This window comes from Carcharhinus amblyrhynchos, chromosome 30 (assembly GCF_965287045.1).
Source record: "Carcharhinus amblyrhynchos chromosome 30, sCarAmb.v2.hapA, whole genome shotgun sequence".
In the NCBI taxonomy this organism is placed as follows: domain Eukaryota; kingdom Metazoa; phylum Chordata; class Chondrichthyes; order Carcharhiniformes; family Carcharhinidae; genus Carcharhinus; species Carcharhinus amblyrhynchos.
In genome coordinates this window covers 29,320,624-29,347,932 of record NC_137353.1, presented here as the reverse complement: position 1 = coordinate 29,347,932, position 27,309 = coordinate 29,320,624, and the positions used below count along the sequence as shown (strand labels likewise).

Here is a 27,309-nt window from a genome sequence, read left to right as displayed (position 1 = left end):
GATGCAGCCCTGGAACACACTGCTTGAGATCAAGCTTCAAAAATGAATGGCTATTTGGATCATGCATCAAATTAATTCAGAAGAAAGGATAAATAAGTGAGAAATCCTCCCCCCAGAATGATGCACGAGTTTTGTCTCTGCAAAAATATTCATTACTTTTCAGGCTGGCAGTTACCTATAGGTTCCAGTTCAATGCTGCAATCTAATTAATAACCACCCAAAGGCAAATTTACCATTTTGTTAAAAGGTTTATTGTATAAAGCTTCTCACAGTGCAACAATGTCCAAGAAATTCTAGAAATTAAAACCAATCAAGTACATAATATTGACGTGGAAACAATAATAGCCTGGCAGCAAAGGTGGTTTTGTTCAGGGCAGTCCGACCTCAATCTCTATCTCTTTGGCCAGCTGTGCTTGAAGCCTCTGTGTATCAGGAAAAAGGAAAATACACAGATTAGCATTATGCAACACATCCTGATTTCAAATGGCTGACATGAGGGATAAATTAAAAATTAGAACTAGATTGTTCGTGGTGACGTCAGAAAACACTCCTTCACACAAAGGATTGTGAAAATCTGGAATTCTCTCCCCCAGAAAGCTGTCGAGGCTGAGGGTCCATTGAAAATTTCCAAACTAACATTTATAGATTGGAGCCAAGGCAAGTATTTGGCGTTAAGATCAGCCACTATCTAGTCAAAGGGAGGAACAGGCACAAAGGGGCTTCATGGCCTACTTTCATTTTTATCTTCCTGAGAAGAATTATCTCAGATTAATTTTGGAATTGGCATAATATAGTTAAGTACTTTTTGACTGGTTTATAAAGACGAAAGGCACATAGTAGGTATTTTATTCAAATGTCCCCTTTTATTATCAGATTTCAGGCTTTCAGGAATAATAACCACCCAAAGGCAAATTTACCATTTTGTTAAAAGGTTTATTGTATAAAGCTTCTCACAGTGCAACAATGTCCAAGAAATTCTAGACATTAAAACCAATCAAGTACCTTTCATCACCAGTGTTATGTATTGCATTCAGTGATTGTCTGTTTTTACAATGAATAGGGGAACTTGTGGCTTCACTTACAATATGCAGAGAGGGCGCTCTACTCTCCATTGGAAAGATGCACTTGAAAATTCAGGGGTGCTTTAAAATGGAGGCATTTAACATATTTCAGTCACAGGCTTTTTTTCTGCAGTACTCCATGCAATGATTATGTATTGTAGCATCTGATGTCACTCCTTCATTCAGGTTGCTAATCATAGAATCCCTACAGTGCAGAAGGAGGCCATGTGGTCCATCGAGTCTGCACTGACCACAATCCCACCCAGGTTCTGTTCCTGTGACCCCACATGTTTACTTTGCTAACCCCTGACACTAGGGTCAATTTAGCATGACCAACCAACCTAACCCGCACATCTCTGGACTGTGGGAGGAAACTGGTGCACGTGGAAGAAACCCACACAGACACGGGGAGAACATGCAGACTCCACAAAGACAGTGAGCCGAGGTCGGAATCAAACCCGGGTGCCTGGCACAGTGAGACAGCAGTGCTAACCATTGTGCCACTGTGCCGTCCCAAACGAGCAACTAGGCTGGACATGCTTTACATCCTGGTGCAAAGGTAAGGCGCTTACCAAATTATTTCAGTGATAACTGCTTTACAAACACATACCTGTCTGATTTATTACTGGTGAAGGTCATGCTTCTGCTTCCTGCAGATTGACGATTCTTCTTCCCAATTTTCTAAACCAGAGAACATTTAGTTAGGACTGTTTAAAGATATTTAAAACTTTCCATTTATAAATGTTTGTATAAAAATAACCATACAGAGCATTCATCTGGCTTCGGCATTGACACAAGGTCAACATCACAGAAAAGGATCTCATCAGAAAAGTTTACCAAAACATTTATTGAAAGTACTTTTGATGGGAAATGCACAGAAACTGATCTTTCGGTCCAGCTATGGCGATGAATTAATTGATGTAATTGGGAAATTAAGAAAGTAAGTCATAGAAATATGGAAACTAGAAGCAGGAGTAGGCCATTTGGCCCTTCAAGCCTACTCTGCTATTCATTAAGATCACGGCTGATCATCAAATTCAATATTCTGATCCCCCTTCCCCCCATATCCCTTGATCCCTTTAGCCTCAATTTCTTCTTGAAATCACACATTTTGCTCAACTACCTCCTGTGGTAGTGAATTCCATACATTCACCACTCGCTGGATGAAGAAATTTATCCTCATCTCAATTTTAAAAGGTTTACCCCATATCCTCAAACCATGACCTCTAGTTCTGGATTCTTCCGCCATTGGGAACATTTTTTCTGAATCTATCCTGTCTAACCCTGATAGAATTTTATAAGTTTCTATGAGATCGCCTCTCACTCTTCTAAACCCCAGTGAATATAATACTAACTGACTTAGTCTCTCCTCCTTTAACAGAACGGCCACCTCAGGAATCAGCCTGGTAAACCTTCATTGCACGCACTCTATAGCAAGGACATCCTTCTTCAGATAAGGACACCAAAACTGCACACAATACTCCAGGTTTGTCCCCACCGATGCCCTCACAATTGCAGCAAAACATCCCTATCCCTATACTCAAATTCCCTCACTTTAAAGGCCAACATACCATCTGCCTTCTTTACTGCCTACTGTAACTGCATGCTTACTTTCAGCAACTGATGCATGAGGACTCCAAGGTCTCTGAGTATCCACTTCTCTCAATTTACACCCATTCAAGTAATAATCTGTCTCCCTATTATTGCTACCGAAGTGGACAATCTCACATTATCCTGCATCTGCCATGCAGATGCCCACACTCTCAGCCTCCTTCAATTTTATTGAAACAAAACCTTGTCTAGTGCATCAATGCACTCAAGTACAGGTCTGGACAGTTACACTGGTGACCAGCATCATTTGCAAAGATGGGGGTCCCATACTCTCCTTTAGTCTTCACCAGCTTTTGCACATTTTGGTGGTTAAAGTTCTGTAACAACTCAAGTAGCTGGCTTCTCAAGAGTTATTACTTTTTATTCATTGGTGGGACATGAGCACCACTGGCTGGCCAGCATTTATTGCCCATTCAGAGGGCATTTCTTGTGCCTCCAGAGTCACACGTAGGCCAGACCAGGTAGGGCCGGTAGATTTTCTTCCACAAAAGACATTAGTGAACCAGGTGGGTTTTTCTGACAATCGACAATGGTTTTATGGTCATGTTAATCCCAGATTTTTTTTATTGAATTCAAATTCCACCACCTGACGGTGGAGAGATTCGAACTCAGGTTTCCAGAACATTAGCTGAATTTCTGGATTAATAGTCTAGCAATACCACCAAGCCACTGCCTCACCAGTAAATTAGAGTAGAAAGAATAGTATCAGTTAAGAATTGCTCCTTTTTAAATAAAGGGAAGATGATAAAAATTAGAAAAATAAATTATTTATAAAGGGCACAGGAAAAGTATTAAAGAATGGACAAATTTCAAAAAGTTAGTGCAAATACGATAACCCAACTGACCTCCATCTGTGGGTAAAATTCTACCTTTCAGTCATAATGGAAACCCTCAAATACAGAGTAACCCCAGGCAGTGTGGGACAATCCATTGGTATACCTGCTGACTCCAGGCTGAACATATGAAGCTGTGATCCAGCCTTAAATTTGATAACAGAAATACACCAATCTTATAACCGATAATGGTCCGGTAAATTTGCAATATATCCCTTGCCTTTTTTAATGAATACAGGCATTATCATTTGCATTGTTTAAAGACCATGTGTGAATCTAGTTAACTGGAAGATGTGTCTCATAAAATAGTCCTGTAACATCATAGGAGAGCAAGGCCCCTAATGTCTAGGGTGCAAATTCACAGCAAAAAACAAACACATTTACAAGGATATTTTCAGAACTTATGAGTGAAGACAGGATTTGACAAAATATCATAACTGAAGATCTCACCCATGTCAATACATCCCTAGTAATTGCACTGACACAGACCTTATCAAGTGACTGAGTATATATCTAACATCTTCTACACTTCAGAGCAACAGTTCACACTTATACAATGCTTTTCACAGCTTCTGAAGGTCTAAAATGCTTCTCAACAATCAATACTTTTGAAACGCTGTTATTGTTGTTAAATCAGGAGCTGACCCATGAAAGGCAGCAGACGAATGAATGCCCACTTAAACTGCTTTGGTGATGAGGGATACCGGGAGAACTCACTGCTCTACAAAAAAAAACTATCATGGAATCTTCTACAAAGGACACAAACAAGACGTTGGGCCTTGGTTTTAGAGCTATTTCGAGGAAGAGCAGTTCAGACAATGCAGCATTCCCCCGAACACTGCTCTGAAAGGTCAGTGTCGATTAAATACTCAGATCCTCAAGTGCCTTACACCCACAAACATTCAGAGGAGTGCTATCACAAAGTCAGGCTGACATTATCAACAGTTTAAAAAATTTGAGGGTGGGATTCTCCCAAAGAAATTCGAAGTGCCGAATTTGCGTAAAAATTGGAGTAAATTCCACTGTTTTTTCAGTGGGATTTACAAAGTAAATCCCACTAGAAATCTATGGGGGGAGCCTATTCCCTCTGAAGAGGCCAGCAGCATTATGCTGAGCAGGCCAGTGCGCATGCACCGATCTGTCAGCTCCGCAATGCCGGTCTCCTGATTGCTGACCAGCTAAGCAAAAGCTCCATCGCTGCCCCACTGATCCCAGCGTGGGCCGATTGCTGGCTCTGGGACTGCTCCAGGCCAGCCCCATCTCACCCTCTCCCAAATCTCCCCACCCACCACCGGCAGCCCTACCCAACCTGATGGCCAGCCCCGATCATTGGCCTCCCTCCCTCTGCCACCACTCCCTAATACAGAGTGGCAGTGGGACCCCCCCAGCTGGTTTGGGCTGCCAGCTGCCTGCTAGTGGGGAGCTGTTATAAACCCTGCTGGAGTTGGTGGGGTGGAGATGCTAGCAGGCCTGGAGTTTTCAGTCCTGGGCCCGCGACTGGGTTGCAAATCCCAATTTGAATAATTTATTCAGCTCCACGCTGATTTCTGGCATAGAACTGACAATGCCGGAAATCCAGTAGTCAGAGATGCACTGAGGCCATGGTGCACAGCGGAAAACCCACTACACTGTGCTGCTAAAGTGGCATAGCCGGCTGGGAGAACCCCCCCAAATATTTCTCTAAACAGATGTCAACAAATGCTGTTACTTATTAACCCAAGCAACAGAGTAAATATGTCTCACTTTCCTGACAAACTACAAACATTGCACTGACCAACAAAATTAAGTACAAGTCATTATACTTAAAACTTTTCAATTGCAATTCTTTCTTTAACCATGTGACAGTTTTTGCTCCTGTAGATCTGGCTCTAGCACTGCCAGTGCACAATGCCAAGTAATTATTACCCCTCTGCTACCTTGTCTAAGTGATTATTCTTCGCGAGTGAACTTGGACACTAAGCTATGGATCATCCTGGGCTTTGGAAGGGTGCTGTGCAATCTAAACTGACAGGCAATCTGGGAAAGACCTCATTCGACTGCGTCTTGTCCCCTTTCAGAAAACTTGGGGCAGAAGTGAGAGTTTCTTACATTCATAAGCTTTTGTGGCGTTGGAGGAAGAGGTGAGACTGGTGAAGAAACATTAGCCATCAATTCTTCTCCAATGCCTAGTATACAAAGAAAAGATGCAGGGTACAGGCATCCTTATGTCGTGGGGGCCAAGACTGTCAGTTTCAAAATGGCATCTCTAAAATAACTGGTAAGCATTTTTATAACATTTTAGCTAATCTTCAAATTGGAATGACACAATCCCCACAGGAAGCTGATTCATAGGCGCCAGTTCACTAAAACGAAAATCTAAGTTGCATCGTGCATGAGTTGGCCTTTTTGGTGCAATTCACACGTCATGTTTGGAATAGTGGTTTTACCTTAGAATGAGACACTCCTATTTCAGAATTGGGATCGAATTGTGTTGATTCCTTAGATTTGCTGCCAGCTGCAAGATAGGATCAGAATATTGTAATATAAATGCACATTTCACACAATAACGCACCACGTATTAGTTGAGCTTTTCAAAATTTGCCACAAACTTGTTTATAGGTTATGGAAGTTGAACACAATTCTTTTCCACCTTAAAAAACAGGAGAAAAAAAACTGACTGGCACTTCTGTTAAAAACACAATAATTATAGGTTCAACAGAAACCTTCCTGTGCTCCATGGAAATGGACTTAACATGCGCTTCATCTGCTGCCTCAGAGCAGGAGTATCATAGAATCCCAAAAGTGCAGAAGTGATGGGCCATTTGGCCCATCAAGCCTGCATTGATTCTCCAACAGGGAATCTTACCCAGGCCAACTCCTTGCCCCATTCCCATGACCCCAAATAATCTCACTAATCGTCACATCTTTGGACACTAAGGGACAATTTAGCATGGCCAATTCATCTAACCTACACATCGTTGGAGTGTGGGAGAAAACCGGAGCACCCAGAGGAAACCCACACAAACAGGGTGAGAATGTGCAATCTCCACACAGACAGCCACCCAAAGCTGGAATTGAACCCGGGACCCTGGTGCTATGAGGCAGCAGTGCTAACCACACGTTGGTACCACAATGCCACCCAGGATGGGAGAGATAATACTGAATAACACTGAAGAACAGTTTGGTTCCAGAATATCTACAAGAGAGTTAAACTAAAGATTGAGCCAGAACTGACCTGCAAAAACTTTGAAATCAGACTTGCTGTAATCGAATGGCTTGTAGTTTTTGGAATTTTTTGGCTCTTCTATTCCCGATTTTGGCTTCTTCTTTTCTGGAGGCGCTGTCTCTGTTCCTGGCCCGCTCTTTGTTCGTTCCCTCTTCACCGATTGCTGTTCTGCTGCCATCTGAGAGGTGGAGATACATGCTGAAGAGTTTGGACACACATTTACTCTCACTCATCCCAGCCATTTCAAGTCTTCCCACAAGTGACCATGCCATGTAGCATCTACATCAATCCATGAGGTAAAATAATGGAATTACACAGCACTGAACAAGACATCCAGAAGTAGAACACTTGTTAAATAAACTTTTTTAAAGATGCAATACTAGAATTGTGAGATTTGAATTGATTAGGCTTTGCCAATGGACTGGACTCCAAGCACCGTTGATACCACAATCCTCACATACACAAAAGGCAAAGCAAAGAAGAAGAATAAAAAAGTGAAAACATGCAACAATTCAAGGATTGGCAACAAGGCTGTAGTGTGGATGACAAACTCAAACTGGAGTGGCCAACAATAGTTAAAATATAACAAGCTATACTACACGTAACAATGAGAATTTGTACTAGGACAAAGTACTAACAGTATAACTGCCTCTATAACCAGGGTAGGAACTGTAGATTCACAGAGCATCATAACGTATGTGAAACTTTACATTATCCAAAAACAGAAAGTGTGATCAACATTCAGCAATTCAGGCAGCATTTGGTGAGAGAACTTGTATATTTTGAGGATTCTGGTGCTGGATCAGCAGTTGTAGAATGATCTGCTCAATGTCTCGTGTTTCATTTTTGTCTCAAAGCTTGCAGCACTTTTTTTTTTAAATCAAAGCAATCACTTCTTTAATGGTTGTTCAATATTGTACAATACTTTACACAAGGGCATTGGTACAGTGATCATCTTTAACCTCTTGAGTCCTAGGGGCAAATAAAGCTACTGAGGTGAAATGATTTGATGTGAATGAATTCGGGCCATCTTAATTGAGTTGGGTCCACAGCACAGTAAAAGATTGAACATGCAAACCCATCAATAGAAGGCAGACAATAGCTGTTGTGAAAAATGGTGCAACAGGGAAAGTTCTTCTGAAGTTACAATTGAGACTGATTGTTCAGAGCAAGCAAAGGGACAACTTTGCCCTGTGTTTATTATTGCTAAACCTGACTCAGGGACGTTGGGTGATAAAACACAGTTTCAATTTCCCAAATCTAGAATGTAGTGTTACAGTCACAGCTCAGGTGCAGAGAAAGATCAACTTAATACGAGCTAGATCCATTCAAGTCCGATGGCAGATTTTGAACTAAAAGTTTTCAATGTAAAGTAACTTCATTGTGGTGTTAATATAAGCCTACTTTAGTTCAAAGTCTTATTTCAAAGTTTTATTTCCCAATGGAAAAGCAACCTGTATAATCAAGAATCCCATGCACCTCAGACACACACTCTTCCGCCTTCTTCCGTCAGGAAAAAGATACAAAGGTTGGAGTCACATACCAACTGACTCAAGAACAGCTTCTGCCTTGTTGCCATCAGACTTTTGAATGGACCTACCTTGCACTAAGTTGATCTTTCTCTATGCCCTAGCTATGATTGTAACACTACATTCTGCATTTTCTCCTTTCCTTCACTATGAACAGTATGCTTTGTGTGTATATCCTTCACTGTATAATACACATGACAATAATAAATCAAACCAAATCAAAAATTCTCACACTATGAGATAATGCACAAAAACGTACTGTCTTTTGTCTTCCCTCCTAACAATTCCCCTGCCCCAACCCACACCGGCTGCTCTGCCTGCCTGCCTAACCCAACCCCCATCACCTCCCAATAAACTCAGGAGCTCACTTCACCCATGGTTGGGCAATTACTCTTAGCTAAAGACACTGATTAGTTTAAGATTGTTTTTTTCTGTATTATTGATGGGATCGATAAAGCTATTAAAACTCAGCGTTTAAGTATATCAGAGAAAAACATTGCAAACATCTGTACAGAAAACCAATCTTGGATAAATTTCTTCGAGGTGCTGTGATGATAGAATTCATACACCTTTATCAGAGCTTAATTTGAACTAAAATTACTTCAATATGAATTGAAGAAACAACTTGTTGCAGCTACATTTTCAGAACTAACAACCATAACATAAAAGCAAATAACACATCAGCAATGAACTGTGACAATTATTCTGGGCTCTGGCATTAACTAGGTAAACTGGCAGACACCATTTACGTGGCGGACATAAACTATAAAGTGGGATGAGAGGTTCGCAATTTTTGTGTTTTCTTTTTACAGGGAAGTTGTTGTTTCATTGTGCGTTGCAATATTAGTTTTCCTCAGTACATTTAAAGCACCAGGTTTATTTCTCTTCAGCAACATACGCTGCTCAACACATTTTCCCTCGTTATCAATGCACCACATTCTACTCTAATCCATACCACGAGCGGCACAGTGGCAAGCACTGCTACCTCACAGTACCATGGACCCGGGTTCGACTCCCGGTTTGGGTCACTGTCTGTGTGAAGTCTGCATGTTCTCCCTGTGTCTGTGTGGGATTCCTCCAAGTGCTCTGGTTTCCTCCTACAGTCCGAAGGATTCACCGGTTAGAACAAAGAACAATACAGCACAGGAACAGGCCCTTCAGCCCTCCAAGCCTGCACCAATCATGTGTTCCCAACTAGACCATTGGGTTGTATCCCTTTATTCCCAGTCTGTTCACGTGGCTACCAAGATACGTCTTAATTGATCCTAGTGTGTCTGCCTCAACCACCTTGCTTGGTAGTGCATTCCAGGCCCCCACCACTCTCTGTGTAGAGTATATCCCCCGCATGTCTGTATTGAACCTTGCTTCCCTTACCTTGAACTTGTGACCCCTTATGTCTGTCATTTCTGACCTGGGAAAAAGCTTCCAACTGTTTACTCTATCAATACCCTTCATAATTTTATAACCTTCCATTAGGTCGCCCCCTCAACCTCCGTCTTTCCAGGGAAAACCACCACAGTTTACTCAATCTCACCTCATAGCTAATACCCTCCATACCAGGCAACATCCTAGTAAACCTTAAACTGTACCTTAACTAGGTACACTAGCCGTGCGAAATTCTCCCACAGTGTGCCCAAACAGGCGCCGGAGTGTGGCGACTAGGGGATTTTCACAGCAACTTCACTGCAGTGTTAATGTAAGCCTACTTGTGATGTTAATAAATAAAACTTTCCCAAGATATGAAAATGGTGCATCTTGTTATGTCTGCTTCACTTGACTCCCTCATACAATCTATGGCCTTTCAAACTCAGGTTTATCTTCTCTCCAAGTATTTTCTGCCTTGGTCTTTTATTGAATTGTGGGCCTTGGCTCCAGATTGCTCAATAAAATGAACTCTTTCACCATGTAACTATTCCTTACAAGACACCTTTTGGTGATCTAAATACTCTGGTTGGAATATTCCCTCAAAACACATTTTCCCTTTATCAGCAGGAAATTCTCTTCACTGGTCACAGCTGAGAAAGCCAACATAACTCTGAAACCAATTGCGAGGAGTTCCACAAGTCTAGCCAGGAAAGGCAGTTCACCAGATCTGCCTGGTCTTCTCTTATCATTTTGAAATGGGGTCCCAGTTAAGTCAGGAACTCAGTTGTGGAGATAAATACAATAGTAGATGGAAACTCACATCACAACACTCCTTAGTGTTTCACAGCACTCTTCAGTGTTGCACATACACATTCTAGCAAAGTAGACTTAAGAGATTAAAAAAAAACCCTCTGACTTACCGCAGCCTGCTGTCTGACTGAAGGGATTTCTTGCAGTTCAGCAATGTATTCCTCTTCTGTCTTTTGCCGCACAACTGAAAGGCAAAGACACAACTAAAAAATACAATTAAAGACACAACACACTGGGTGCAATCTTAGGGCTGTAACAACAAATCTTAAAAACGCGTCCCGCTCGTCAGTGGACTTGGATGCATGCAAATTGCTACAAAACATGGATGTGCTACTGTAGTTACATAGAGCAAAAAGCAAGCTTCATTTGGGAGAGTGTGTTGAACTCTGAGGCATGTTTTACTGGCCTTGGAGCACGGCCATCAATGATCATACCTGGGATGAAGGGACTGAGCTACAACGCCAGACTAGGTAATTGTAGGTATAATCTCTAGGGGTCAGCATGTTCAGATCAAATCAAGGTGTGCTATCATAAGAACTGACAGCTAACTGGAGGCCCTTCCCTCCAGTGAATTGAGAACAAGGAGACAAAGCCCTAGGATTTTTAAGGTAAAACAGTTAAAAAAAAAATCGAGAAAAACACCTCAGTTGTCAGAATATGGAACACAGTGGCTCACAGTAAGACAGTTGTAATGTCAAAGGTTATTCAAAAGGGAGATAGATACTTGTTTGAGAAGTCAATTTATTCAAAGGGTGAAAAAAAAAGTGCAGCAAAATGCTGCAGCAGATTTGTTTGAATAGCCTACTCTTGTTCCTATATATTTTATAGATGTATATAGTTTTGAGAACAGATTCAAATATGCCAGTACAGTACAAGACTACAGATATGTTTATATGCATGAATACCTCCAATGTTGTATAATTTATTTACATTGAAACCTCATGTCCAAAGTTCTAAATTGACTTTTACAACTAACTAACTGTGTGTTTTATTGTTTCCCCTCACTGGGTAACCTCTGACATCCATGATGATGTACAGTAACAAACATGAACTAGCATTGGTAAGCTCTATGAAAGATCATTATCTCAAGCATTGGTACACAGAATGGATGGGGAAACGTTATAGTGTATTCTACTCTTGGAAGTCATTCAAGGAATGAACTTACATAACTGGTGAAACAAATTTCTAATGCTAAATGCTGCAACAAGAAAATATGAATATAAGCCTCTGCCACTGCTTTCAGACTGGCAAATAAAACACATGGAATTATTGCATTCCATCAATGTCAAACTCAGTGCTTACTATGCCAATTCAAATCATAGAATCCCTACAGTGCAGAACGAGTCTGCACTGGCCACAATCTTACCCAGCCCCTATCCCATAATCACACTTAATTACCCTGCTAATCCCATGACAATAAGGGGCAATTTACCATGGCCAATCCACCTAACCTGCACATCTTTCAGTCTGTGGGTGGAAATCAGAGCACCCGGAGGAAACACATGCAGACACAGAGAGCATGTACAAATTCCACACAGACAGTCACCTGAAGCCAGAATTAAACCCGGGTCCCCAGCGCTATGAAGCAGCAGTGCCAATTACTGTGTCATACAAGTATGATTTAAGAAATGCTGCCAAATAAATACAATTCCTGACTGCAAGTGTTTGCTGAAAGTGCTTAGGCTGCAAAGAGGACACAAGAGAGGTGCTGAGGATAAAGGAGAGTGCATACCTGGAGCTTCAGCTGCCTGCCATATTCTTACCAAAAGCCAGGTGAAAAAAAAGCAAAATGTCTCCCTTCTTTTTCGTCATGTGTATTATCCTCATTCAGGGATATGGAACCAAGGCAAGCAAATTGGGACGGGGGATAAATCAGCCAAAATCTATCTGAATGGCAGAGCAGCTCAAAGGGCTGAATGTACTCGTGTTCTTGCATATTATCAATGGAGTTGATGGATGGCTTGTTCCCGTCTGTATCAATGAATGAATCCACATGTGGTGAGTTGTTTGGACAAACACTGGGGTTGTATCAACACAGCACGTTCATATGCCCACACTACACTTCAATACCCCTCAATTCTGTTCATTTGATTCTGCAATCTAATGCAAGCATGACATCAAAAAATAAAAAGTAAAAAACAGAAAGATATTTGACAGGCATCGATCATGTACAAATGATGGGAATTTTTTATGACAACCTTTAGGCTTTGGGGCGTTCTTTGCTTTATTGGTCGGTTCTTGCTTTTTGGTGGCTTCTTTCTGTAGTTGTTCCTGGCTCAGCAACTTCCACCTGTTACTGACCTGAAGTTATACAAGAGTGAAAGGTTGTGATTGTTTGACATACACTAGTTCCTTTCACTGAACTATGAATGAACCATCAATGCTACTACTTTGAACAGCAGACAATAAACATTTCAAATGGATTAGGTAGTGTACAAACTATTTCCTTTTAGCAGTCTACAATTACTTTGCTATTATGCATAGAACATAGAACATTACAGCGCGGAACAGGCCCTTCGGCCCACAATGTTGCGCCAACCAGTCTTATTTTTAAAAAAAAACATTGACCCACTAATCTAAACCAATCCCTTTTCGTCCATAAACCTATCCATCAATCTCTTAAACGCCCCCAAACTAGGCGCATTTACAACTGCAGCAGGCAGGGCATTCCAGTCCCTCACCACCCTCTGGGTAAAGAACCTGCCCCTGACATCCGTCCTATAACTACCCCCCCTTAATTTAAAGCCATGCCCCCTCGTGCTAGATTTCTCCATCCGAGGAAACAGGCTATCACCATCCACCCTATCTAAACCTCTAATCATCTTATATGTTTCTATAAGATCCCCTCTTAGCCGCCTTCTTTCCAGTGAAAACAACCCCAAATCCCTCAGTCTCTCCTCATAGGACCTCCCCTGCATACCAGGCAACATCCTGGTAAACCTCCTCTGCACCCTCTCCAAAGCCTCCACATCCTTCCTGTAATGTGGGGACCAGAACTGCACACAGTACTCCAAGTGCGGCCGCACCAGAGTTGTGTACAGTTGCAACATGACGCTGCGACTCCTAAATTCAATCCCCCTACCAATAAACGCCAAGACACCGTACGCCTTCTTAACAACCTTATCTACTTGATTCCCAACTTTCAGGGATCTATGTACACATACACCTAGATCCCTCTGCTCCTCCACTCTATTCAAAGTCCTCCCGTTAGCCCTATACTCAACACATCTGTTATTCCTACCGAAATGGATTACCTCACACTTCTCCGCATTAAACTCCATCCGCCACCTCGCGGCCCAGCTCTGCAACCTGTCCAAGTCACCCTGCAAACTTCGACACCCTTCCTCACAATCTACCACACCTCCGACTTTGGTGTCATCAGCAAACTTACTAATCCACCCAACTATACCCTCATCCAGATCATTAATAAAGATTACAAACAGCAGTGGCCCCAAAACAGATCCCTGAGGCACACCACTCGTAACCGCACTCCATGATGAATAATTACCATCAACCACCACCCTCTGTCTCCTATCTGCTAACCAATTCCTGATCCAAGTACCTAAATTACCACCAATCCCATACATCTGCATTTTCTGCAGAAGCATACCATGGTGAACCTTATCAAAGGCCTTACTAAAATCCATATATACCACATCTACTGCCTTACCCCTATCCACCTCTTTGGTCACCTTCTCAAAGAACTCAATAAGGTTAGTAAGGCACGACCTTCCCGCTACAAAACCATGCTGACTATCTCTAATCAATTCATTACTCTCCAAATAACTATAAATCCTATCCCTAATAATTCTTTCTAAAACCTTGCCCACTACAGAAGTAAGACTCACTGGTCTGTAATTCCCAGGGAAGTCTCTGCTCCCCTTCTTAAACAATGGGACAACATTCGCTGTCCTTCAATCTTCCGGTACTATACCAGAGACCAACGACGACCTGAAGATCAGAGCCAGTGGCTCTGCAATCACCTCTCTTGCCTGCGAATATTATATTACCACTGCTTTGATATTTCAATGATATGAGTGACACTAAAGAAAAACATTTCAATCCATTGCCATAGGCTGCGAAAACATGCCCTAAACACCCAATTCTAAACTTATAGCTTGTAACCAGCAGCATATTTTGAACATCTCATGAGAAAGAGGATGCTACTCAATCAGCTTCACTAATTTACATGGCCATGATGTATCCTTTACAATAGTGATTGCCAAACTTTAACATCCTGCAAATCGTTTTCATGAAAATGCCACATCTCATGAAAATCCTCCTAAAAACATTTTCCAGTAATTTTCTCCCTTACCAGAATACAAATTATAAAGCAATATCAATTCATTCAATGATCTGCTTCCTGCATCCTATCTGCAACCAAGTCCCACTAACCTCTGCACCAAAAACTTCTCAGCTATCATTAGAGAAAGAACTTTTGGGAAGTTCAACTTCAATGACATTAGCATACATATGACAACCTAACACAAGCAGGCAAAGACTTATTCAGCTTTGTTAACTAGCTGAATTTCAAAAGAATGAGAAAGTGCGACAGAGGTGAGACACCCCATGGAAGGTTGCAGGGAACTCCAAGATAGGACTTCAGTTAAGAGAATTTTTAAAAATTAATCGAACAATTGCACTTCTATAATAGCTCACGCACGATGGGCCAGGGGACCTGAATCATTTTTCACACCGTTTCCTCCTCTTCTGCGCAGGAGTTACAGAGCTGGTTCCTAGAAACAAACTGCACACCTGCAGCCATTTTCCAGCTGATGCATGCATGAAAGCCTCAGCTCATTGGGAACTGGAGCTCCCGACTTCTGACCTCAAATTAAGGCAAGTATTAGCATTACTTAACATTGAGGGTTACAGATTTTTTTCTGCAAACTTCAAAAACAGAGTTTGGAAGCAGTGCAATGTACTTCCTTGGTTCTGTGTAACTCATTACTGAATATTATTCCCCATCAGGTCTATGCACTACTAATATTTGATATCAGTTGGGTGTGCTACTCAAAGTAGCTCCAAGCAGTGCTTAAGTTTTACTCAGTGTAAAATATCACTTAGTTCCATGGAGTTCTAAAGTGCTGACACATTCCTGGAGACTTGCTGTAAATACTGATGCACACTTGGGACCAGCTGTATTACTGGTATTCTTGCAGGGAGCCTCCTGAAAATACAGGCAAGCTCCAAAGGGACCTCTTGTAAATACTGGCACATCTCCCAGGGAGAGCTACTGTGAATACTGGCACACTCCCAAGAGTCTCCTGCAAATATTAACATGTTTACTTTTTCTAACTTCCAAAAGACAGTGCCAGACATTTAAATGGAAACAGTGCGATACAAGAACAGATATAGCATTCAATAATTCTTGAAAACTGCAGATGGTTCTTAGAAACTACTTAAAAAAAACTTTTGATTTAGTTATATCACAGGATATATTTAAGTTATAGAATCCTGCCTCAACAGGCAAATTGATTTTAGCCGATTGGGGTGCATTCACACAATATCTATTCGTAGTAATGTGAAATTTTAACTACTTCCCAGCAATAATTGGAAAGATCTATTCGATCTCCATACCTGAATAGTTATGCTCAGCTCTTGGTGGTTTCAGACGGCAGCAAAAACATGGAATTCTGGAAAGCAAGTTTAATCCTCCCCAACTTCTGATGTTGTTGCAACATTCATGATCTCCCATGAATAAAATTCAGAACAATTTTCATGTTTCCAGAAATTTCCAATATGGTGCACGTGTCATTAGACAAATCGTTGCAAGTTCAGTTTGTGAAAGAGAACTTGGAAATATTTCATTCCTAGTTCAATCACTGGAGTACTAATGTGCCCTTTAGTTGTCTATGGTACTTACTTCATAGATCTTGGTGGAAGGGTCAAATTTTGCTGCTTGCGAGATGTATACATTACTGCCCTTGGAAGGCAAGTACTGAAAAATAGAAAAATTCGTAGAATTATGGAATGATTGTAGCCAATTGCAGTACTTTCACACACCAACAATATTATAATAATGTGAAATCCTAAATACTTCCCAGCAATAATTGGGATGATCTATTTGATCTCCAGGCCCAAATTGTCATGCCCAGCATGACATAGGTGGTTTCAGACTGCAATGAAAACATGGCATTCTGGAGTGCATGTTTACTCCTCCCCAACTTCTGATACTGTTGCAACATTCATGATCTCGTGAATAAAATTCAGAACAATTTTCATGTTGCGTACATTTGACAACATAACACAAGCAAGCAAATATTTATTCAGTTTTGTTAACTAGTTGAATTTCAAAAGAACGCACAGGAGGAGGTCATTTTGCTCAATGGGCCTGTGCTGGCCCACTGCAAGAGTAACTCACCAATTAACACTCCCCTACCTTGCCCCTGGAGCCCTGCAAATTTTCTCTCTTCAGAAACTGTAATCATCTAATTCTCTTTCAAAAGCCTTGACCAAAGCTTGCTCCTTTGTACATTCAGGCAGTGCATTCCAGATCCTAACCACTTGCTGCGAAAAAAATGTTTTTAACGGCACCCACTTGCTTTTGCCAATCACCTTAAATCAATATTCTCCGGTTCTGGATTTTTTTCCACCAGTGGGAATAGTTTCACCCTTTCTACTCTGGCCAAACCTCTCAAGTTTGAACACCTCTATCAAATCTCCTCTGAATCTACTTTGGTCCAAAGAGAACAGCCCCAACTTCTTCAACTGTGATGTTCCCCATTCTTGGAAAAATTCATGAGAGTGTTTTCTACACCCTCTCTAATAACTTCACATCCTTCCTATGTGATGCCCAGAAACATACACAACTCCCAGTTGAGACTGAAACTGTGGGTTACATGGGTTTATCAACACTTCCTTGATTTTGTGCTCTATAACCCTATTTATAAAACCCTGATCCTATATGCTTTATTGACTGCTACCTCAACATGCCCAGCCACTTTCTATATCCTCAAGTTCTTCTACCACTCCAGCCTCTTCAGAGTTGCATCCTGTTATGATCCTGGACCAGACTACCCCACGGTTTTGGTTGGGGATCAGTAACTTCTTGTTTAAAGTAGACAAAGATTGAGATTCCAGACACTTGTTAAGAGAATAAAGCAGCAAAATTCTATGGTTTTTGAACAAAGGAAATAAATTTTACTCTAATAGAAAGATAAAGCAACTTACAATATCAATCTTATTCTCTAACATTCATAACCAATGTGAAGTACATGTGAACCAACCGATAAGCTATGGTCTAAAACCCACACATACATTAAATAACAAATGCAACCAAGACAGTTCCCATGGGTTTTTCAGCAACCCTTCAACGTATCAGTAAACACAGTGTCAACCAATCTCGGTGAAACTCTTATCTCATGAGACATTCCAGCATTCCTCGTTGAAAATGTAATCTCTGAATTATTGCCAGAAGACACAGACTGCCCCAACAACTTCTCACCTCTGAGGGTTTCAATTTTGTCTCCCAAGAATCTGATTCCCTGGATTCCCTGAGTCTGAACTTCAGCACCAAGTCACAAGCACAACTTCAGCTCTTCAGCAATGCTCAGCAGGCCACCATTGTTCCAACCTTTGGCCTCTGGCCAACAGGATAAAATTTGCAACTTTCAGATCCTCAGGGCTTCTCCTGTATCCTCATTATTCAAAACTTGCCATCTGCAGCAATTTTATTACTTGGAGCCACTTTCATTGGTCCTCTACTGGGTGCTTTCCACAAGTGGTCGCCTCCTTGTGGCTCTTTCCCAATTCTCTCGCTCTCTGGGACTTATCTCTGCCCCCTTGTCCTAGGTTTCCCCCCCCCACTCTGGAAGCTCTTCTTGTCCAGCCTTCTCTTTCTTTTGGTGTCTCACCCTGGGTCACATGATAAGTGCATTTGCCTGGTTATCATTTTCATTTGAACACAATGAGCCATCGGCCCAAAGAACTCCAAAGACTGGGTTGCATGTGCCTTGCCTGTTCTCGGTCCACAGCTGCATGAAAACACTGGGACCTTTAGTGCCTGGCCTCTGTTTGATGATGAGGTGAAAGCCTTTAATTTATTTTGCCTATCCTCATTCTTCCCATCAAAACAAATCACTTAACATTAGATTTCATCTGCCATTTGCCTGTCCATTGCATCAGTCTGCCTGTGTCCTCTTGAAGTTTATCCCCATTTTCCCAGTTCACAACACCTCCAAGTTTTGCGTCATTTGTAAATTTTGAAATTTCACCTTGTGCACCAAATGTAACTTCTAATACATATCAAGAAAAGCAAGGTTCCGAATAAGGGCCCACAGAAAATCTCACTTTGTACCTTCCTCCAGTCCCATTAGGTTTTGGAAATCACAAAACAAAAACAAAAAGTTTTATTTAAATTAGATACCAAAGAATAAAAATATTATGCATTTACCAGCCTCCAACTGTCTGTGCATCTTGGCTGGTCTGTACCCCTTCACCATAACTACAGGCAAGGCAGATCAGAGATTGCCAGATAGGTCATGTGTTCAAGCAGGGTGAATTGGAGATCATCTTACCTCTTACCCATCCTCTCTAATAAGAAAGCTGAACAGGCAGGAAAGAAAGACTTAAATTTATATAGCACCTTTCATGGCCACCAGGACTCGCAAAGTGCTTTATAGCCAATTAAATACTTCAAAGTTAAAAACAGAAGTTGTTGGAAATACTAATTATAGATCTGTGAGAGAGAAAAGAGTTGACACTTCAGACTTTGGAACATTCGTCAGATCTGAAAGTAGTCAGAAATGTTATAGATTTTGAGCAAGTTAAAAGGGGAGGGTGGGAAGGAGAACAAAAAGGAAGGTCTATAATTGGGTGGAGGGCAGGAGAGATTTAATGACTAAATGTTTCATGATGCAGGGCCAAAGGGAGTGATAATAGGTCAAGTAAAAAAAAATGTATCTAAAGGAGATTTGAACAGCAGGATTTTGAACAGCAAAGGAAAAAAAGAAACAAGAGGAAACAAACCAGCAAAGAAAAGTGAAACAGAATGGGAGCAGAAGTTATGATCTAAAATTGTTGAATTTAATGTTAAGTCTAAAAGGCTGTAAAGTTAAAAGATGAGACTCTGTTCCTCATGCTTGCAATGAGCTTCACTGGAACATTGCAAGAGGCCAAGGTTAGAAAGGTCAGAGAGGCAGAAAAGGCAGAGATTTAAAATGACAGACTAGATGTTCAGGATCAAGCTTGTGAATGGAGGTACTCTACAAAGCAGTCACCCAGTCTGCACTTGGTCTCCCCAGTGTAGAGATAATTACACTGTGAGCAGTGAATACAGCATGCTAAATTGAATGTGATACAAGTAGCTTGCTATTTTACTTGGAAGGTGTGTTTGGAGCCTTGGATGGTGAGACGGGAAATGGTGAACGGGTCAGGTGTTGCACCTCCGGCATTTGCATGGAAAGATGTCATAAGAATACGAGTGGATGCAGGGGGTGGCTGAGGAACAGTATCGCAGACAGATCAGGCTTTTGGAAAGCTGAAAAGGGAGGGGGAAGGGAAAGATGTGTTTGGTGGTAACGTAACACTCGAGGAGGGTGAAATGGTGGAGGATGATCCACTCATTAGTGGTTGGTGGAGTGGAAAGTGAAAACGAGGGGAAGCCTGTTCTCATTACAGGAAAGAGACGAAGGAAAGGAAAGCAACAACATGTAAAATGGACGATACTTCTAACATTATCTGTTTCTGTTTCAGATTTCCAGCATTCGTGGAATTTCGCATTTGTATGAGTACTTGGAAAGTGGTGTCACTGTTGTACTGTAATAAACACATCAGCCAATCTGCACAAACAGTGAGGTGATAATGTTCAGATAACCTACTTTTGTGCTGCTGACTGAAGGATAAATATTGGCCAGGAAACCAGAGACAACTCCCTGCTCTTTTTTGAAATAGTGCCATGGGGTATTTTACATTCACCCAAGATGGGCACACTGGGCGTCAGATTAATGTCTCAAAGGCAGCAGCTGTGACAGTGCAGCACTCTCTTGGTAGCGATACCAGCTGACACCTTGAGATTTATTTTGATAGCTCCATGTTAACAACACTGTTAAAAGCAACTCGACAATTCCTCCAATCAGATTTTCTCAAAAGATCTTGCAAACTTTGCAATGCATTTACCATCAGATACACTGATAAAATTATGACATCTAGCTAAAGAAGTTTCTTCCAATTAAGCATCAGTCGATTCCTTCATGTTCTTCACAACAATCACTTGCACGACCAGGTTACTGATAAAAATAAATGCAGTAAACCTTTATTATCTAACAAAATACAGAGATAAATTTAATTGTAGACTGTTAAACCTAAAATGATGGTTTGTGCAGATTATTATCCAAACCTATTTTTTTCTGTGAGTCTCAAAGACAGTTATGTACATATATCTCTACTGCTAATAGATGTTCCAGTGAAGTCGAAAATGCTTCACTGAAACGCTTCATTAAAACTGTAATTGACCATTCATTTTTGTAACATGCAAAGAACAAATACATTCCTTCAACCTTCGTTAAATCCATTAAATAACGTAACAGCTGTAAAATGGGTCAGAAGCTGGAGAAAGTTTTATGGCTTTTAGTATTTACACACCTAATGAGTAAACTGGGACAATTGCTGCCTCAAATGTTTGCATCAGCCTTAAATTTAATGATGAATGGGCAGACACAGACTAGACTTGTTTTACCACTGCTTTGGCATATTAGTAACCCTCACAAGGGCCTTCCCGTACTTTCTGACCTGACTTAACTATTCCTGCACATTTTATGTACACTCTTTCTGTAGAGTGAGCATTGTGGAGGCTTTACTGTCTCTAGACTTTCACTTTGGTAATGTTTTGGGCTTACTTAGCAAATACCAATATTTTCTCCCCAATCCTATGGTGATAAATGCGAGTGATTTACCTCCAGCAATGCTGATCTGGCTGTCAGGAGAATCAACAGAAACTTCCAGGCATGACTTTTATTGCCATGGCATCACCTTATAGTAACGTGGCCAACAATCATCACCAGTAATAAGGATTACACACTATTATGATCTAACTTACTGTTCTTTCATCAAAACTTCTGCAATTTGCATAAGTGCACACCATAGAAACCTTGCAACCATGTTATATTTAAATCCTGGTACCTAACAATCTGTATGTATCCTCAGTTGCTCACATTAACAGGTCTGTGTTCTGATTTAGATTTTATGTCGCAAAAGCACTCTCACCCCAGGGGCGTTGATGGCTGGTGCTCACGGAGGTGTTGAAGTTCTTAGTTAATCCATTCAAAGCGATAATAGGTAAATTAGAACTTTATAAATTGATATCAAAGTCTCCCTCAGGGGATTAAATACATGGTGCAGTAGGTTATACAATCTATAAAAGAAAACAAAATAGCATTTCGCATCTCACTGCGTCCTTTATTCTTTCATGGGATATGGAGATCATGGACAAGGACACATCTGTTGCCCATCCGTAATCGCCGCTGAACTGAGTGGCTTGCTGGCCATTTCAGAGGACTGTTGTCAACTACACTGCTGTAGGTCTGGAGTCACGTGTAGGCCAGACCAGGTAAGGGTGGCAGATTTCCTTCCATAAAGGCATGGCTGACTCAGATGGGTTTTTAACAACAATTGGATATGGTTGTCTTGGTCACCATTACTGAGATAAGGGGCCCAAATTTACCATCAAGTTGCGCCAGTTTTCAGATGCAAAAACTTGGTAAAGTCGGGCGTGAGGAGAGTAACGTGATCCGTGCCCATGTCTGTGCCGGATCCCCCTTTACCAAGGCCTGAAAGTGGCTGCGATCTGGACCGCGCCCAAAATGAACGTGATGGCCATTTAAGTGTATGTGCATCCATTCAAACTGACTTAATGGGCTGCACGCCCAACTTTACCGGCACTTCCCCCTTTACCACCACATTCGCCCATCCAGAATTGGTGCAAAACAGACATGCCCCTCAAAAGTCTGATTCAGGCGCTCCAGTTAGCGAGGAGGCAAGTGCCGAGCGTCTGGCGGCTCTCTGCTTGAGATTGGTGGGGGTGGGGGCACGGTCTGTCTGTGTGACGGAAGATGTGGGGGAAATAAGGGGCTCAGCAACGTTTGAAGGGGTGGGGCAATGTTGTGGGGGCCGGGGGGGGGGGCATTATTTGGCCTGACAGCGATGTGGCAGGGAAGCCACATTCTATCATTCATGTGTAGTTGGAAGTGCTGATTTCAGGTGCGTTAAGCCCTGCGCACAGGCTTGTGCAGTGCAATTCGGAACTGCTGATATTTTTTCAGGCAGAGTGCGGACGGTGGTGCCTGAGGACAGGTCTAAAAGTCGGATCTGAAACACACTCAGTTTCAAGTCTGTCCAGCACTTAGAATGTGGTTTAATAATTGAATTTAAAGTCCCCAGCTGCTGTGTTCCTCAGAGCTTTAGCCTGCGCCTCTAGACTACTAGTCCAGTGACTTTATCACTATGCTAGCGTTTCCCCTGCATAATCTGGATGTCCCCAAAAGGACTCATACAATGCCATGTGTTACATAGGCCAGCAACGTGCAAAAAAAATGGGTTGAATAGCCATGTCTTTTCTGGTTAGTGTGGTGTAGGAAACGAATATAAGCCAGGACACTTGAGGAAAATTTGAATAATGCGATCAGATTATTAACGCAGAGGGGGCTTCAATTAGGCACAGGCAAGGCCGGCTCATTCAGTCTCGCAATTCTGCTCTACCATACAAATAGCTCATAGGATTCTGTACTTCCACAGCATTTACCCATCATAACTTTATATCCCTGAAACCTAATAAAAATCTATCACAGTCTTGAAAGTTCCAACTGTCCTTTACCATGAACAATCATTTGTTCCGGTGACATACGATTTTCCATTATCCTGCATGAAAAAAATACTGCTTCTTGGTTACCTGCCTAAACGATCTGGCTCTCAATTTGCAGATCACAATCACTTGTTCTTGATTACTTTATCAGAGAAAATAATTTCTCTGGATCCATCTTACTGAACCTTTTTAACGTTTTAAACATTCCAATCAGATCACTCAATCTTACGTAGCCATCTCATTTAGCATCTGATACAAAGGATGGCACCTTCAAAAGTGTTGCATCTCCTCAGCACCCAACTGGGAGTGTCAGACTAGAATTGATGTGAATATCCTCATGGGACCTGAAACCATAAGTTTCACACCTACTGATGAATGAACTGTTCCCTTTCAGTGCTTCATTATATATTCTTGTAAAAAATACATAACCACTTTTAATCAAACAGAATCCTGCACTGCGGCTTACCATTCTGAAAGGGTTTTCAAATGATTCTAAAATGGTTCTTGCTTTCTTTTGTGCCGTTGTCAATGTTTTCTGGTCCTTTTCAGTTGTAACCGAATCCTGTGAGAGAGGCGGGAGGGAGAAAAGATCACTTAAATCTTAGTACACGAAGAAAACTTTGTATAGGTCATTTATCACGTTATCACTTAAATGTTTGATTGGCATCTCTGCCACTGTCTGGATAGTTAGCAGTGCGGCCGTGATCAATGCTGTTCTATAATTATCTGGAGTTGACCTACTCTGGGACCACTGGTTCAGATGCAACACAATGTGGAGATGCCGGCATTGGACTGGGGTAAACACAGTAAGTAGTCTGACAACACCAGGTTTAAGTCCAACCGATTTATTTGATAGTAAACTCACAAGCTTTCGAAGTTTCCTTCTTTGTCAGGTGAATGGACAGTACTGGCCTCAGACAGAGCATATAACAGCACAGACAGTTTACAGATTACTGATTAGAATGCGAATCTTTACACCTAACCTGCTATTCAAGTCTTAAAGTGGCCAACAATGTGAGTGGAAGGAGCATTGAGCGCAGGTTAAAGAGATGTGTATTGTCTCCAGACAGTACAGTACGTGAGGTTTTGCAAGTCCAGGCAAGTTGTGGGTGTTACAGATAGTGCGACATGAACCCAAGATCCCTGTTGAGACTGTCCTCGTGCGTGCGGAACTTGGCTATCAGTCTCTGCTCAGTGACTGCGCTGTCGTGTGTTGTGAAGGCTGCCTTGGAGAATGCTTACCCGAAGGTCAGAGACCGAATGCCCGTGACAACTGAAGTGTTCGCCAACAGGAAGGGAACAGTCTTGCCTGGTGATTGTCGAGCGATGTTCATTCATCCATTGTCTGTAACCCCCATGACTTGCCTGGGTTTGCAAAACCTCACTTACTGTACTGTCTGGAGACAATACACATCTCTTTAACCTGTGCTCAATGCTCCTTCCACTCACACTGTTGGCCACTTTAAGACTCGAATAGCAGGTTAGGTGTAAAGATTTGCATTCTAATCAGTAATCTGTAAACTGTCTGTGCTGTTATATGCTCTGTGTAAGGCCAGTACTCTCCATTCACCTGACGAAGAGGGAAACCTCGAAAGCTTGTGAGTTTACTATCAAATAAATCGGTTGGACTTAAACCTGGTGTTGTCAGACTTCTTACTGAGATGCAACACAACAGTATGGCCCAAGTTCAAGCATCACTGGGTTACAAAGTCAAGCTAAGTATTAGACATTAAGCCCTAGATGGACCCTGCATCCAAAACATACAAGTGCGGTGAACATATTTATGACTTTTATGTAGCCATTAGCAATTTCTTGATTTTCAATTGGAGTGGGTAGGAGTGAGGAGGGAAAGGGGGAACATCACTGTAATAATTTAAGGCTTCTTTCAGGAAAGCACTCCTGGTTCAATTGGTTAAAAACATCATCCAGTGTGGAAATGTGACAACCAGACCAGGCATGCCAAGCTCATACATTTCAGCTGGGGCAGTTAATAGATGTCATTGATGGCAGCGAGTCAAGGGTCCTCCTTAAGTATTTTCTCATCATGAATATGTATGCATGCGGTTATTGGATGACAAGAGGATTATGTTCAACTCTGAAGCTATTAGTAGTTGAGCATCTTATCACTACCTGGGGGTAGACGAGAAAGTGGAATTGAGGCCACATTCAGATCTTATTGAATTATGGTCAATCTCATGCTCCTAATTCAGGTATGTGCATGCCTATGCTCATAAGTAAGGAATGACCTTTTGTATGAGTTGTGGGAGGACGTTTGGTGATCTTAAAACCATCTCCCAGCTGCGGTCTGCACCTTCACAAGACTAAGGGCGGAAACTGGACAAAATTATCAAGGAGTTGACTCAGAATATCAAGATTTTCTAGATACAACCTCTGTCCTTTTTTTGACTCTAACATCTCTAAAGCCATTAGTTATTGTGGATCATCTCACTATTTTGGAATGCAGTGCAGTTTTACGGTTAAGTTTCCTTCTAGAACGTATTTCTCAGGATTTGTTTAAAACTGATCTCTCTCTCAGCAGCTTTGCTGAGATCCACCAACCCCCTTACAAAACCTGGCTGTTTCCGATCAGGAGCTGTAACCATAAAAAAGTGCAGCAAACACTTACAATCACAGTGCAGCGTGCACCAGTAACAGGAGGAGTTTATAGCAACAGTAGCACTTACGTCAAATATGGTAATAATCGCTTTGGCAGAAGCGAGAGTCAAGGTCACATTCTCATCCTCCAGATCAGGGAACAGTTTACTGCTTTGGGTCAGTGGCGCTGAAAGAGAATGGTATAGAGTATATCAGTTATTTTCACTATTTATGTTGCATACATTGTGGAGAAATACCATCATCCTTTACCTAAGCGTGTTGTGATTATATTTTACAGCAAAAAGTTCTCTTTTTAAAAAAAAGAATGAAAATGGCAGCATAAGATGGCATGGGTGTGGAGAATGAAGTATGGAGGCATTGGTGGAAAGATGTGCAGAATTACTGCACCCAGTGCTGCTGATCTTGGAGCTCAGTTGCCACAAGGAAAGTACAAGCCAGAGCCAAGCACCTGCTTGAGGTTGGCTCAGAGCAGCAGTAATTGTTATCTGGAAAGAGTTCAGGTATAATTTCAGGATCTAGGTTCAACACCCGTGCAATACAAGACAGATTGTAACAGTGCAAAAAGAAACATGAAAGACTTGCTGGATGAATGAGCAACATATTACTGTGGGTTAGTGAAACAACAAATACAAATATTTAAATATTATTCTAAAGAGATTATTTTATCAGTTCAACAGTATTTCAATTCAACAGTATTTCTCTAAGGCAATAAATGAAGAACACATCTGATGTGTGACAACTGTCACTAACATTGTTACTTGTTTGTAATCTTTCACTTCAATAAACAGTGTAGGTTAATATGACTATCCCGTATATTGCAACATGAAAAAAAAATCAATAGTAAGACCCAGAAACCTTAAAATTGTGGGAAGGGTTCAATTTTCTCTGGTTGTGCAATGATTTACAAGCACTGCTGTCTCACAGTGCCAGGGACCAGGGATCAATTCCTGGCTTGAGCCACTGTCTGTGCAGAGTCTGCATGTTCTCCCCGTGTTTGTGTGGGTTTCCTTTGAGTGCTCCGGGTTCCTCCCAGTCCTAAAGACGCACTGATTAGGTGCATTGGCCGTGCTCAATTCGCCCTCAGTATACCCAAACAGGCACTGGAGTGTGGCGACTAGGGGATTTTCACAATAACTTTATTGCATTGTTAGTATAAGCTTACTTGTGACACTAATGAATAAACTTTAAATTTCCACAAATGACTTGCGTATGTGCTGTAATTACTGTGCAAATACTGTACATGGAAAGGCTGAGTTGTATTTGCATCACACCTTCTATGACCTAAGAGTCCCAAAATGTTTTACAACCAGCAAAGCACTCTTGAGTGTACCGAATGTTGTAATTTAAGAAATACAGCAGCCAATTTGCACGTTCCCACAAACGACCAAAAAATGTGTTCGATTAAGGGACAAAGATTGGTCAAGATACTGGAATAACACCCCTTGCTCTTCTACAGAATAATGCCATGGGATCCTTTACA

At 41.6% G+C, this 27,309-nt stretch overlaps 1 protein-coding gene across 1 annotated transcript in view; it reads right to left on the bottom strand.

The window, feature by feature from the left end:
• Positions 1 to 228: 228 nt before the first annotated feature.
• The window catches only part of exosc10 (exosome component 10), a 68,156-nt gene continuing 41,075 nt past the window's right edge, over positions 229 to 27,309 (bottom strand). The window contains exons 17-25 of the mRNA XM_080215526.1: positions 25,898 to 25,995; positions 23,680 to 23,775; positions 16,281 to 16,355; positions 12,613 to 12,715; positions 10,525 to 10,598; positions 6,720 to 6,888; positions 5,932 to 5,999; positions 1,672 to 1,742; positions 229 to 422 (exon numbers count right to left, since the gene is read on the bottom strand). Coding sequence (XP_080071652.1) covers positions 392 to 422; positions 1,672 to 1,742; positions 5,932 to 5,999; positions 6,720 to 6,888; positions 10,525 to 10,598; positions 12,613 to 12,715; positions 16,281 to 16,355; positions 23,680 to 23,775; positions 25,898 to 25,995 — 785 coding nt within the window. The 3' untranslated portion in view covers positions 229 to 391. The remainder of the gene's footprint in view (positions 423 to 1,671; positions 1,743 to 5,931; positions 6,000 to 6,719; positions 6,889 to 10,524; positions 10,599 to 12,612; positions 12,716 to 16,280; positions 16,356 to 23,679; positions 23,776 to 25,897; positions 25,996 to 27,309) is intronic.